This window comes from Anguilla rostrata, chromosome 18, assembly GCF_018555375.3.
Source record: "Anguilla rostrata isolate EN2019 chromosome 18, ASM1855537v3, whole genome shotgun sequence".
NCBI classification, from domain to species: Eukaryota; Metazoa; Chordata; class Actinopteri; order Anguilliformes; family Anguillidae; genus Anguilla; species Anguilla rostrata.
Window position 1 is genome coordinate 4,973,250 of NC_057950.1, and position 15,300 is coordinate 4,988,549.

At 47.6% G+C, this 15,300-nt stretch overlaps 2 protein-coding genes across 6 annotated transcripts in view; both read left to right on the plus strand.

Moving 5' to 3' along the window:
- ltbp1 (latent transforming growth factor beta binding protein 1) overlaps positions 1–8,204 on the plus strand; it is a 73,911-nt gene extending 65,707 nt beyond the window's left edge. For all 3 annotated transcript variants that reach the window (XM_064317196.1, XM_064317198.1, XM_064317197.1), the window contains 3 exons: positions 1,844–2,011; positions 3,234–3,383; positions 6,801–8,204. In XM_064317196.1, coding sequence (XP_064173266.1) covers positions 1,844–2,011; positions 3,234–3,383; positions 6,801–6,991 — 509 coding nt within the window. In that variant the 3' untranslated portion in view covers positions 6,992–8,204. The remainder of the gene's footprint in view (positions 1–1,843; positions 2,012–3,233; positions 3,384–6,800) is intronic.
- A 3,367-nt stretch (positions 8,205–11,571) lies between these two features.
- The window catches only part of rasgrp3 (RAS guanyl releasing protein 3 (calcium and DAG-regulated)), a 45,034-nt gene continuing 41,305 nt past the window's right edge, over positions 11,572–15,300 (plus strand). The window contains exon 1 of one of the 3 annotated variants that reach the window (XM_064316842.1): positions 11,572–11,799. The gene's annotated coding sequence lies outside the window, so the exon portion shown is untranslated. Of the gene's footprint in view, positions 11,800–14,512; positions 14,769–15,300 lie in introns of those variants that run through there. The other 2 variants (XM_064316846.1, XM_064316844.1) reach the window with 2 other exon arrangements.

Here is a 15,300-nt window from a genome sequence, read left to right on the forward strand (position 1 = left end):
TTAAGAAAATGATGATAATAAATAAGATTATTATGCTCTTTTTGACGTGACAAACCTGTTTGAGATCATTTTTCCAGATCAGTGATGCCAAAAAATATTCACAGCATGTCTCCGTAACAGGCTTGTTCACTTCCCTTTGCTAAAGTACAATTGATATTCAGCAGCTGAGCTGGATGACCCTTTGAAATAGACTGAAACCCTATGAGAGATCTCCTAGGCCTTTTCTGGATGAATGTGGTTCTGCGTCCGGCTTTTCCTGTAATCAATTTTATAACACGCTGTGACCGTTGACTACCAGAAACAAATGGCTTCTGCGTCGGGATTAATGAATTCTTTCTAGCTTACATCATCACAGAATTTACAGGACGTCTTTTTTGGTTCCTTCGAGATTACTATTTCAAAAAAACTTTTATGTTATGTGAAACACGTAGAAAAAGAAAAGAAAATGGTGAAAGCGCTGGACATAATCCAGAGCTAGTTTTCCCAGTGAGAGAATGTGTTAGCGGGTCATTTATAATGGGAACACTTCTGTGAGTTTCCCCCCAAAAAAAGAGGCCCAGACGTGTAGTCGCAACCTTGAACGTCTTTTCCAAGAGCAGCTGTGTGTGCATATACACCGGCCCCACTGCGCTCTCCTACTAGTGGTCGCTCGAACGCAGATGCACAAAGCACTCCCAACTTTTCTGTTCTCAGAGGGAAACCCGCACTATCGATCGTACATTTTAAGAGATGTTGTCTGGATCCTTTCCCCACCGTGATGCACTTCCTGTCCAGACGGCCTTCTGGGAGGAAGCACAGGTGGACGGGATTAGCCGCATTTGATCTTACACGCAAGCCGAGGCTGAGAGCTCCCTCCTTCCTTGTGTTTTTTTTCACGCTGGTCTCCATGGAAACCACGACTCGCGCATGCTGTGGTCAGTGTTAAAATCCACGCTCAGGAGAATAATCGGGCTGTAAATTTGCTCATTTCATAACATGTGAGGTCAGTGTATCTGAATTTCCTGATGTACTTGAATAATCTCTTGATTTATTAAGATTTTGAATGGAATTATGTTTTCCTTGATTTAACTGCATAGGTTAACTTCATATGATACATCATATTAATCGGGGGTAAACCTGTGTGATTATTTTGAGCATTTTACCAATTATTTTGACCAAGATTTTCATATGGCATGATTGAGAGTTTTAACATTTGAAGTCATTAGTTCTGAAGATAACTACACAACTTTTTTTCTGCATTAGTGTTATATATAGTATAAATTTAGTATGAAGTGAATGCTTTTTTAAAGAAACTGTTACTTTCCATCCAACAGCACCAGCTCTGCTCACTGATGAGATAAACAATGCTTTTGCTTTCTTAGGCTTGTACAGTCTGTTTCATCAACTGACGCAGAGATATTTCTCAGAAAAACATTAACATGAACGAGGGAACTTTCCAGAATTTGAACCTTGAACTTTGTGGCTATAAATTTAGTCTCTTTCCCTCTGCATCTCTTTAAAAGACACTCAGCTCATCCCTTGTTCACTTGATCTTATAGCGTCCATTTTTAATGAGCACATGGGACTAGTGTGAAAAGGGCAAATTGAGCAATTAAGATCGCTATTAAGATGACTATCCATCTGTGTATTATTTATTTGCTTGAAAGAGCCAAAAAAAATTTGTTGAGTTTTACATATTTATCCATTTACACATCTCACATGGCTCCTCCTCTTACCCAGACACTTCTCCTCGCTGATTGGTGGGAATCGTCTGATTGACAGTTCCTGCTCTTTTACATTACATTTTATTTGGCAGACGCTTTTATCCCGTTGCTCTTTCTCTCTCCTGCCCCCCCGCCCACAGAGAGCTACGCCACCATGTGCAACATGCCCCACGGCCAGGGCCGACGCCCCTACGGTCGCGACGCGCTGCCCCCCTCCGAGCACGACTACCCCGTCCACGAGGTGCCCCCGGAGTACGGCTCCCAATCCCAGTCGCCCCGCTACCTCCCCGACTACGAGAACCAAGAGCGTGAGTAGCCCTCGCCCAGCCACTGTGCTGGGAATTTGGGGGAAGGGAGGGGAGCAAAGGATTCAGGTTTAATTTTACCTCGCTCAGAACGAAAGCTTGTTGCTGCCACCTGGTGGTCAAACAAATAAATACTTGACTATTTTGAATTCACTGATTGTGCTGCATGTGATACACTGGAGAGATGCATGCGTTTTATTTCAAATGGAGTATTTTTTTTAAGCTATTGGTAATTCATGTCATAAATTAATTATCATTCCAATTTGAATACATGTATTTTGAATTCTCTGGATTTTCTCTCCCGAGACAAATCTGGCTTTGTGAATTTTTCATCAGAAACCGATGAAACCAGTGATTGAATTAATTAATTTTGTTTTAATGGATTCTGATGGTTGGGTCCTGATTTTAAAAAAAGAAGACATTTAAAGCAATGGATTGAACATCGTTATTAAATGTTGTGCTAGCTTCCAAAGTGAAATGCCATCTGGCCTTTTGTGCAATTAATACGTTGTGAAAACCACACGCGATGCTGTTCATTGGTATTCTGGGCACCTTTGAAAACATTACGTCATCCCCAGGAGCCAGTTTGTAAAGGTCAGCTCGGGGTCACGTGTCACCTGGCTCTGCAGATTGAATCCCTTGCTGCTGGATTGCTGGAAATCCGCCAGCTGTTCACACACCTGTCCAAACCTGCGTGCAGACAATGAGCTCAACAGCAGAGCTCCCATTTTGTGTTTCTCTCGCTTTCTCTCTTGCTGTTTGCACCTTACGCATGTGCTCACACACACACCCTCTTTCATGTCATGCATATGTACAAACACACCCTTTGTCTTTAAAGCATACGCACACACAGATGCATTCTCTAATTAATGTATGTGTGCATACACATAACATACTCACCCACGTTTTCACACACACACACACACACACTCTGTTTCAAACACAAATATATATGCACATATATAACATATGCACACGCATTCTCTCTCTCTCCCTCTGTTTCTCTCTTCTTGTTTCTCTGTCTCTCCCCCACTCTCTCTCCCTCTATCCTTCTCTCTGTCTTCCTCTATCACTCTCCCTCTATCCTTCTCTCTCTCTCCCTCTGTTTCTCTCTCTTTGTTTCTCTCTCTCTCTCCTCCCCTCCCTCCCTCCCTCCCTCTCTCTCCGTCCCCCCTCTCTCTTCCTCCTCCTCATCCCCCTCTCTTTCCTGCGTTTCTCCCTGCAGATGCGTACGACGCGTTTGAGGGCCTGCGGGCGGACGAGTGCGGCATCCTGAACGGCTGTGAGAACGGGCGCTGTGTGCGCGTGCAGGAGGGCTACACCTGCGACTGTTTCCACGGCTACACCCTGGACATGTCCCGCATGGCCTGCGTGGGTGAGAGAGCCGCGCCCCGCACCTGGGCCACACCTGTGTCATACCTGGGCCTCACCTGGGCCACACCTGGGTCACACCTGGGTCATACCTGGGTCACACCTGGGTCACACCTGGGTCACACCTGGGCCTCACCTGGTCAACCTGGCCTCACCTGGGCGCACCGCACACCTGGGTCACCTGTCAACCTGGCCTCACCTGGGCCACACCTAGGCCTTACCTGGGCCATACCTGAGTCATACCTGAGCCACACCAGGGTCACACCTAGGCCTTACCTGGGCCATACCTGAGTCATACCTGGGTCACACCTGGGCCTCACCTGGGCCACACCTGGCCCAGAAAACAATGGCCTCTCATTTCCTGATTTAACACTTTTTTTCCATGCAATGCAGAAATTGAAGTCCAAATGCTGTTCCAGCTGCATCACACTGCAGATGCTTTTCAAACGCATTTTAAGACGCACTCTGTCCGAATTCAGCGCTCTTAATGGGGAGGAGGAGTAAAAATAGGCGCTTACGAAAGTATTGTAAAAAAAAAAAAAGAAGAAAGAAAAGGAAACCTTATCAGCGTTTGCGATTTGGGGGCCGGGCCGCTGAGCAGACGCGGGGCGGAGACGAATGAATAAGGCAGGCTGGCGGAGAGGCGAGGCGAGGCTGAGGGTGAGCTCAGTCGCGTGCGTCATCTGACCGGCGGATAAGCCCCCTGTCCTGCTGCGTATTAATGCGTCCGGCGGCCAGCAGCGTTCGTCTTCCAGCTCCGCCCCCCCACCCCCCGCCGCTGTGTTTCTGTAGATGTCTTTTTGTCTTCTTGCACATTAATTAGAATAGCAGCTGTAGAGATGAGATTGTGGGGAAAACGGAGGGAGGGGTGGTGGTGGGGGGGGGTACATAATTGTTCCTGTTATTACCGCGGTGATTATTATTGCACCGCGGCTCATGGTGTGTGCTCTGGAGCTGTCTGAATGGTGCGCTGTGACTGCCGTCTGTCCCCCCCCACTGCCCCACCCCCCCACCCCCCCTGCTAAAACCGCTGCTCCTCAAACTGTTTTTTTAACTCCGAACCACCAGGGATGGCAGAAACTAAAAACTTCCTGGATGGTCTGAATGCTTTTTTTTTTTTTTGTCTGTGGCATCCTTTAAAAACCAGCAGCCAATTCAGGACTTGGAAACAATGGGCTTGTGACTCATTTGTGGGTTTCTGGGTTGTGAGGGTTTGACACCCAGCTGATGATTAGCCCTGAATAGCTTCAGTGAATAACCGGCTCTGTAAATGCATCGTACGTAAAAGTGTAATCTGTGTGAGTCACGCTTGCTAAATACCAAAATGTAATGTAATGTGACGTGACGTGAAGCCTGTGTTTGCTATAGTTAATGTTCCCTTGGGCTGATCACTGCTACTGGAGTAATGAGGGAAATAACGTGTGTGAGTCTGAATGCAGTCCAGTTACAGCGTACGCAAACGTCAAGGCGGTTTACTGCTGTGTGTAAAATCTCCTGGAAATAGAGACGTCACGGGAAGGTTCATTTTTCTGAAAATATACCAGCGAAGAGCTCCCAGGGGTCTCCATTGGTAGGTCCCACAGGCAGCTGCAGGTCAGCGCCTTGGCTGAGCCGTTAGCCGATGGTAAAAAAATATAAAGGAGGAGACAGATGGTTTCGTCCTGGCAGGTGTAGGATGGGATTAAGTCAGCCAGGTGTGCACGCTCACTGGCTGCAGGTGTGCACCCTCACTGGCTGCAGGTGTGCACGCTCACTGGCTGCAGGTGTGCACGCTCACTGGCTGCAGGTGTGCACGCTCACGGCCGAGGCTGTGCTGGCTGCAGGTGTGCATGCTCAGTGTGCACACCTGCCACACTGAATGTGTTGTGTGTGTCGGTGTGTGCACGTGCGCATATGCACGTGTGTGCGTATGCACATGTGTGTGTGCACGTGCTGGCTGTGTGCTGCGGTGCATGCATGCGTAGTGTCCTGTGTGTGCGTGTGTGTTGTTGTGTGCGTCTCGTGGTGTGCGTGCGATGTGCGTGCAGTGCATGCGTTGCGTGCGTGCGTGCGTGTGTGTGCGTGTCTGCGTGCGTGCGTGTGCGTGTGTGCGCGTGTGCAGCTGGTGGTGTCGTGGTGTGGTGTGTGCGTGTGTGCGTGTGGGTGTGTGTGTGCGGTTGCGGCGTGCGTTGTTTGCGTCGCGTGCGTGGCGTAAACAAACACGATGTACAACGTGTTTGCGCGTACGGGGGTGTCGGGGTGACGATGCGTCTCCGCGTTCACCTTCAGCGGTCCCCCCCCTTTTTTCCCGCCGTCTCCCGCGGCAATTGAGCAGCCGCTCGCGTTCGCCTCGCGGGTCTGCGTGACGAAGGCGCGTAAAAAAAATAAATAAATAAAAAAAAGACTAAGTAATTGCGAGGCGAGATTGGTTTGCTCGCCAGCAGGCGATTCGTCTGGACGCCCGTCCCGCAGTAATCACTATCCGCATCAAACAGGCCCTCGTCCCGCTTTAATTTAGCGCCGCGCCGCGTAATCGTTCCGATGTGAAGATGGCGGACGGATGATGAGGAAGAGCGGGCTGCCGTCGCATCGTTTAAAACGGACGCGCGTTTTAATGCGCTCCGTGTTCCCGTTGAGTCATTAGTTCCGGAAGTGCAATTTGGCTGATAATCGCGAAATCTGTTTTTGTGCTAGTACACTTTATGTGATAATAGTACAGTAACGATTTAATGTAGATTGATTGTGGCTGTCAAGTCAGTTTGGAGGTATTGTAGGAGAAGGGCGCGGGGGGGGGGGGGTAGAGGAGGAGCGGATTGTTTATGACGTCTGTAATGCCGTTGATAAGTGAGTTTAATTTAACTGGGCAGGGCTGCGAGGAGCATTGTGTGTGCATAAAGATTGACGGATGAAACGCATCACACGCCTCCATGCACGAGTTTCACACCACTGGTTTATGATCTACTGTTGAATGCCTTTATAAGTGATTTAATAACTGCGTCGTTGTTGGAAGGATTCAACCACACAGCATATCTGTACAATTAGATGCATTTGCACACCTGATAGTTAGCTCAAACTGCAGTCTGTGCATTTTTACATTTGGGAAAAAATATTGTTGCATTTTCACGAGTTCGACCAAGTCCAGTTACAGTCCAGTGCAGACACCAGAAGACCTCGGACGCCTTTTTATCAACCTTGAACTCAACTGGATGTTTGTATTTTTCCATTAATATTCATATCCAGTTGTTACTTACTTCACAATACCATCTTTGCCCTTTAAGACCTAAACTGTTTTCAGAACTTTGGTTTATCATTAATGATATTAAGTACATGGGATCCTTTCCCAAAAAGGGATCATCGTGTAAATATTTTTTGCTTCCTGCTACCCTGACGTAAACTCTTTCTGCCCCCCTCCCCGACCCCCGACCCCCCCCCCCCCTCGTAGATGTGAACGAGTGTTCCGAGCTCAAAGATGATCGGATGTCGCCGTGCCACAACGGCAAGTGCGTCAACACGCAGGGATCCTACAAGTGCGTCTGCCTGCCGGGCTTCGAGGCGTCCGATAGGCCCAACTACTGCGTCCCCGGCAACAAGGAGGCGGCGGCGGCGGCGGCGACAGCTGCCGTGAGCGAGTGACCCAGGATGCCCACTAGGGGGCGACAAACATTAAACACATTTATTTAATCCAAGCCCATATACTCTGCACTGTATAAAACTAAATGAGACAAAAAAATATATATATATTCTTACTTGAGATGAAGATGGAAAAAAAGAAAACAAAACTAAATTTTAACCTGTACGGAGGAAGCGAAACAAAGCATTGTATAAATATGTGTTTGTTTGTTTGTTTTTATAGTTATTATAATTATTATTATTGTTATTATTATTAGAAGGAGTTTAGGCGTGTAAGGGGGACGCTTGTGCTCCTATCGCAATGACAAACCCTACGGACTCTTGCTGGGGGATAAGGTTTTTTTTTAAAAAAAAAAGAAAAGTTTCTTTGTGTCTCCGCCCCAGTCAGAGCGCCCCTTGTGTGGAGACTCTGTGTGAGTGAAGAGGCTGACCAACCGGCCCTTTCCACTGAGCGACTCTGCCTCCGCCTACCCCCAACCCCCCCGCCCCATATTCCTCCTCTTCCTCTTCCTCTTCGCTCTGCGGTCACTCTGTAGGACTGTCCCCGCTCGCCCACGTCGCCCGATACTCCGCTCTTCCACGCAAACACACAGTATGTGCTGTACTGTATGAGAATGTTATTAATGTAAAGTCTTTTGAATAAGCTTTTTCTAGGCATTTGTTGATTTTGGTTTTTTTTTGTATTAAAGTTTTTTTTTTTTTAAAGCACGAAACTGTATTTCTCTGTGTCTGGAACATTGGACAATGGCAGGTTTTTTTTTCTTTTATTTTTCTTCTCATTTTAATTTAGCCTTTTTTTGTCTGCCCTGTGGAGCAGTACATTTTGATATTCTTTACCCTTCATGTTTTTTTCCCATAGTTTTTATTTTCCTATAGTGGAAGTAGTTTTCTTTTATGATCTGACAGAAAATGAAGTGCTCCGTTTTTTTTATTTTAATTTTTTTTTTTTTTTTGTTTTCTTAATTATTTTTGTTTGGTTTTTGTTTTGTTTTTTTGTACTTTTTGAACATTTTCAGAATTTTAAAGTCTTGCCAGGTTGCAACGCTGCTAAAAGACAGCCGTGGGAGTAAGTTTTGTACATTTAAAATGAGGAGGTGAAATCCAGTTTATGTATTGTTATTTGTACATGGAAAATAGCTCTTGTTTGAATATCCTTTCATATTACAATGTATAATAAACCCCTTTGAATAAATCACTATATGTGATAATACAATCAGCCCGTCTGTCATGGTATTGCTGTGGCCTGTTGTAGCTGTAACTGAACACAGGTGAGAAGCAGGTGGGGGAGGCTGAAAACAGGTAAGAACCAGCATCCAAACCCTTGAGCACCAAAGCATGTTTCTGTATGTGTTTTCCTGAGGGGTGGGTGCAAGCTTTCTGAGGGTAAAGAGTAGAAAACGTGGCTGGACTTTGCCTTGATACCATGAGCCAGACTTCAGTCATTGCAACCCTGACCATTCCATTACATTACAGACATTTAGCAGACACTTTTATCCACAGCAGCTTACACAACTTTTTACGTTGCATCCATTTATACAGCTGGATATACACTGAAGCAACAAGCAGGTTAAGTGCCTTGCACAAGGGTACAACGGCTGTGTCCTACCCAGGAATCGAACCTGCCTCCTTTAGGATAGAGGATCAGTTCCTTACCCATTATACGTCACTGCTGCCTGATCAAGAACCAGGATGCAACCGAACTGGATGCGGGAAAAGGGGGAGGGAGGGGGTAGTGTGGTGATGGCTCCCTGCCATGTGTTTGGTTAAAAGCTAAAGTATTCACACGGGTCTTGCTATTTCTCATTAGCATAGACGGCTCAGCACAATTTGTCCAGTTGTCCGTTGGTTTAAAAAAAAAAAAAAAAAAAAATTCAGATGATGTCAGCACTTGGTTTCCCACGGTGACGTGCTCGTGACGTAGAGGGCTGTTTAATAAGTCAGCCCGTTAGCACGTTAGCCCCGCTCCGTCTCCCGCGCGGAACCGACCGCTGTCGCACAGATGGTGTTTTTTCACACTGTAAAATAGGCAACGAAAACCCCCCCACGCCCCCCCACCCCCCCATTGACAGGTGACTTAACCGGCATTAAATCCAGCTTAGCGCCTCTACAGAGGGGCTCCACCGCACCGCCTCTTTGACAAAGGGAGGGAGGGGGGGCGGGGGTGGGGGCCGCAGGGCAGCCTGGGTGCTGGGGGCGACGGGCTCGGCCAGGCCTGCAAATACCTCTTGCTAATTCACCGGAAGAAGTGACTTTTTTTTTGTAAGGGGGTGGGGGTGGGCGTGGGGTGGGGGCTCGCTGAGGGTGGAAACATGTTTATTCGGAAGGAAGTGAAAATTGAAAGGGGGATGGGGAGGCGTGGGGTGCTCGTCGCCGCTAAACAGATTCTATTGAAGGTTAACCAAAATGGGGGATGGGGCTCTATAGTTATGATTCGCTTCCCCCCCCAGACCTCGCATGGATCCTGACGAGAGGTCGCTCTTATAGTTTGTTCTTCCCACACCTCCCCTGGTGTTCCTTGACTGAAGTTCAGTGCACTTGCATCTCCACAAGTGCTTTTCTGTCACATTAATTCTGTCTCTTTTTTTTTGTTTTTTTTAGTCCACTGGCACTGATGGTGAAAATCCCCTTTTCACACAGAGACAAAGCGCTGGCTGTAGGGAATTGATTAATCCAGCTGTCAGCCGCCAGTGTCTCTCACTGAGCCAGATGAACTTTGATGACCTTTTTCTGGATGGTGGATGAACAGATACTGTATGATTTTAAAAAGGGGCCAGATTCCATTTTGGTGGCCATTTTGGTAATGTACCATTTCTGCTCTTCCTCAGCTGAATGTATTTGAAACGCTTACGCGACCCGGTGTGGGCAAACAAGGAAACGGTTCCCAATACTTGAGGTGTATGCCCTTTGATATGTTTCCAGCTCTTTTTGCAAAAATATTTAAAACTTGATTGATTCACAGCAAAGGAAAGAAAATTCTTTGTCTTCTTATAGGCCAGGCCAGTGGCTGGCAGTTATGTGGCAATCGCTCCACCAAAGGATTTGACCGTTCTCCCCCTGGTTTTGAAGCTGTTGCCCTTGAAGGAACGAGCGAATTGGACCAGGGGTTTTTTAAAACTCGGTCCTGGGGTCTGGGGTCCCTGTCTACGTTTGCATTTGTTCCAACCACGTTTATGACCCCCTGACCTGTAACATGCTGTTAACCATTTTTTGGGCGACACTTTACTTGAACCCCAAAAAATGACATATGGCTGACATAACACTGTCATACACATGACATAACTGCTGTCAAGAGGGGGCGTAACAGATGATGTCAGTTGACGTCAAATTACATAAAATTGTGATCATTTTTATCGTCATAACATTTACTGTTCTGCATAATTTGACAAACTGACATGATCTGTTATGCCATCTTGTGACAGCAGCTATGTCATGTGTATGACATGTGTTATGTCAGCCTTATGTCAAAGGGTTCAGGTGAAGCATTAACCATTTTTATTAGACTTTTAATATCAACCTTCTTTAGACTACAAGTCAGCGGGGTCCTAATTATTGAAAGTGTGGATACCTGGTCACTGAATGTAAAGTAGGGCTGCCCAACCCTGTTCCTGCAGATCTGCTGTCCAGTAGGTTTTCATTTAAACCCCAGTTTTGGCACACCTGTTTGTGCTAATCAGCGGCTCAGCGAGATCTCTAGCTGAGGTGTGCTTTGTTTGGAAAGCTGTGAAAACCTGCAGGACTGTAGAACTCCAGGAGCAGGGTCATGGACAGTGTGAACAATGGGAGGATTGAAGATAAACCAAAGGTCAATGAGCCACTCCTGTATTGTGTTGGAATAAGTATTTAAAAAATGTGTGGAGCAGTCAGTAGGGCAACCAGCCCTCTTGGCTGTGTGTGTGATTTCCCCCATGGGTGGGGGTGTGGGGGTGTGGTGGGTCGGGGTGGGGTGGGGGGGGGGGGGTTTGGTCCAGTCTTGGCACCTTCTCAGCTGCAGTCCCTTCCCATCTGTTCCCCTCTCCACTGTCTACCTGTCTGAATAAAGCATATAATGCAAAAGGAGGGTGGACTGTCCCAAAATTAATTTTTTAAAAATCACCCATAACCTAAAGCAAAAAACACGAGGTGGCACACGAGCTGGAAAACCTCTTTAATTATAGAATTTATCACAGGCATACTTACTTGTTTTTTTAACACCTTTTTACAAATATTATGTTTTTTAGACTTGAGGAATAATGTAAACCAGGAAATTCTTGTCGTTCCAAGGACTGCAGGCAACCGGGAACCTGGATCTCTCCAAGTTTTTTTTTACGACAGGACTGACGCCTTTTCAATCAAGGGGCTGCATTGAGCAGGGTTTGGGCTTTGGGTGGCGGTGGGGGGGGGGGGTCGACTGCCCTCTCTTAGGCCGCCAGCCAGGACTGTTTCCCAAAGCTTCTACTGTCACGTTCACTGCGTGGCAAGGAGGGAAGCTTCAGCCAGCCCCATGGTGCTGAAATGGAGAGAGAGAGAGAAAGTGAGAGAGTGAGAGAGGGAGGGAGGGAGGGAGGGAGGGAGGCAGGGAGAGCGAGCGAGCGAGAGAGAGAGACAGAAGGTCATAATCACATGCTCCTCTCCTATGTGCTGTGCTGTGTGCTCTCTTGTTGTCGTTTGGCCTCACAGAGCGATCGAGGTAATCAATGAGCGCTTTGACGGCCGAGGAGCAGCGCCACAAAAGCCAGGCGGGAGCAGGGCGCGGGCGTCACAGCAACCCCGGCGCAGGTGTCACACCTCGTCTGAGCCAGAAGGGATAACGCCGCCGGAGGGCGAGAGAAAAGGTAAGGTAAGGGTTTTCATTTCCTTTAAAAGTCCCTGCTCCCTGTCCTTGGGTTTTAGATGGTGACCTAAACTTTGTGTATTGAGCATTCTGCTTTTGCTGCACCTTCACTTCAAATGTTCCGTCACTTTATGAGACAGAACTGTGCTTTTCAGGTGTTATTCGATGTCTTTTCCTTGAGCAAAATACTTGAGTTTTCTTGTTGTTGTTTGTTTGTTTGTTATTTTGTTATTTTCCCCTAAGCTCTTCTAAATGTAGTGTAGTCTCATGCTCATAGTGTAGAGTCATTCAGACAGAACTATCTTTGTCTGTGTCAGGTTTACTGTACTTAGTGACTGAGAGTGGGTCCGACAGTAAACATATCCCTACTTCATTATTAATGGTCTTTGTATAGTGTATAGCTTGTTGGTTGTTTTATATTATTTCATCTGGAAGCGTTGCCATATTTTGACCTGTTTGTGAAGCTGCCAAGGCTTCTGGCACAAGCTGACAGTTACAGCGTTGTATCAGAAACTCAAGGTCAGTTTCCAAAACTGTGCTACCTGAGAGTGAGTGAGCATATGTGTGTGTGTGTGTGTGAGAAACAGAGAAAGAGAGAGAAAGTGTGAAAGAGTGAAGTGTACCGTCTGTGTCAAATGTGATGACTGTGCTTACGTGGTGGAATTCAAGTACAAGAGCATTCAAATATAGTGTTTGTGTGTGCCCTTGCACTTATAAATATAGGTGTGTCTGTGTATGTGTGAGAGAGAGAGAGAGGGAGAAAGGGAGCAAGGGAGAGGGAGGGAGAGAGAGAGAGCGAGGGAGAGGGAGAGAGAGAGAGAAAGGGGAGAGAATTCAATACATGTGCACATGCAATCTAAAAACAGTAGTAGCAAAAGTAGCCAGAGAATGAGCCGGAGGTCTCTGCTCCTGTGTTGGCCAATCAAAGCGTTCCCTTCGCCGTGCTGGAAGGCAGCGTGACTCATGACATCACAGGGGCGGGGCCTTGTTGTCATCTTGTCATCACTCATTGAGGGAACTGATGTAATTACTCTGCGAGTACATACGTGTATCCAGGTTCCACTGTCCTAAATGTTGTTCATGACCTCACGCAGTGTTTAATTTATTTGATCATTCTGATTATTAATGGACACAGAGGCTCTCTCTAATTCGATTCCGTGGCGGGCACCACGTTGTTATGACTGTTTGGTTTTACAAAGTGGAAATAAACAACAGGAGGATGGCTTACCTGTACACCATGCACGAAGACCTTGTACAGCACAGCAAAACAGCTCTCTCTTTCCAGCCCAGCCCCACCCCCCCCCCTCACCCCCCCACGCTCTCTCTCTCTCCTGTTCTGTATCAGTACCGAGACCTTTTCTCTCTCTCTTGGCTTAAAGTTTCCTTTTTAAAATTTTCGCAAATTTTTTGCAACCTTTTTTTTTTAAACGACAAAAGGCTGAAATATTTTTCTTTTTGTCTTGTTGGAAAATATAGCTTTTCTTCTGCGGAGTCTGTTTTGGGCCCAGCGTACAAATTCGGGCAAACCGTGCAGGGCGCTATTGCATCAAAAGACTGAGCCCAGCCCTGACTGCGGGGAACTGGGCTCCTGCCAAATTCTGGGGGCATTCTGAGAGGCAGGATCTGTCCCCCGACCCACCCTCTCTCTCTCTCTCTCTCTCACACCCTCACCCTCACCCAAATCACTTATACATATAATTTTTACAATTGTTTTTTTTTTTTTCCCGGCTTCGCCTATTCAATGAAATGCCTTAACAGTGTAAACCCGGGACCCCGCCCTTCGTACACAGCGCTCAGAGAGGGTAAACAAAGAGGCCTCTTTGATAGCGATCGGGGATGACTTGGCGTCCTGAGCGGCGGAGATGTGATATTTCGGATCGCGGCGCGTTCGCCTGGCGTCGTTCCTTGTGATGTGAAAGCAGACTCCCGAGGGCTGTTTTTCAGTCGGGGCGGTTCAACGCTCAGCCGTTCCCCCTGCCGGGTCTCCTCGGCCAAAAAATCCAGCCCAGGACCGAAAATGCCTGACTTTGTATTTATTTTACTTATTTATTTATTTTTATTTTTACGCACCCCGTGTTCAATGATTAACCGACGCGGGCGGGGGCTGCGTTTCCCCCGCAGAGAGCCCCCCCTCCCTCAGCCCATTATCTCCTACACTCGAGGGGTCGGGTCTGTGTTAATTATTTCTAACAGGTACTGAGTGGCAGATAGGCATCAGTCAGGTGGGAGTGTTTTTATCTCTCTGTTCTTTCTCTCTCTCTCTCTCTCTATGTTTTTCACACACGCACACACACACACATACAAACTCACATGCACACATGCACACACATGCACACACATGCACACACATACACACAGAATGCACGCACGCACGCACACACACATACACACACACACACACACACAGACATGCGCATACACACACACACACACACAGACCCACACGCTCTCTCTCCCACAAAAACTCACACTTTCTACTACTCTGTCGCACACATGCACTCACGCTCTCTCTCTCGTCGTCCCGCCCCCCACCTTGCACACACACACACACACACTCTCTCTCTCTCTCTCACTCACTCTACCCTCTCTCTTCCCACCCTGTCCCTCTCTCACGAGCACAACACACACGCTTCTCCCCCCCCCTCGCCCCCCACCCCCACCCCCTCCCCTCTCTCCTTGTCCTCCCCGCACAGTTAAAACAGATTGTTATTTGCAGAGCGTGTGAGCACTGAGCTCTTGTTTCCAGTAAAGTCCGGGGCTATTTTTAGTGTGCAGATAGGAGCAGCACAAGGAGCAGCAGGGACTCAGGGGTATCTGCTCCGGTCGCTGGCCACAGACCGAGGGAGAGGGGGAGGACGAAGAGCGAGAGAGAGAGAGAGAGAGAGAGAGCGAGGCAGGGCGCAGGGGACCGGCTGACGGGGAGAGGGAGTGAGACCCCATGTTGAGGGCTGGCTGCTGGGTGAACCTGAGGTACGTGCCAATCGAGGTCCCGCTCAGAATGTGTGGGGGTGTGTTTGGAGGGGAGGGGAGGGGGTGAGGTTCGGTTCGGTATCGCTTGACTGGTCGTTGCATCACTGAGGGATTCTGGGAGTGGAGGGTTGCTGCCCGTCCTGAGTTTGTGGCCAGGGGGGTCCTGTTGACACCCACCTTGGTTTTAACAGAGCAGAATTGGGCCTGGGGGCTGAGCAGGGAGGTGCTTGGGGGATGGAGGGAGAAGGTGAGGATCGGGCCTGTATGTAACAGGTGGTTCTTCATGATTGTGCTGGTTTTACGCTTCTGTTTTTCATACTCACACTTTCTCACTCCTGTCCATTCTTATCTGCAGTTTAATCTTGTTCCTTTCGTTTTCTCACTCTCTCTTTCATGGATCCGCCTTTCATAGTGTCTTTTCTGTAGTCACAATGACCACGGATTGCTGTGTTGCATTGATGAATCATACATGTTTAAAAAGTTGGAATTTTCTCCTCAGGAGCATTAAGGTGAAAAGACATGAATATGATTT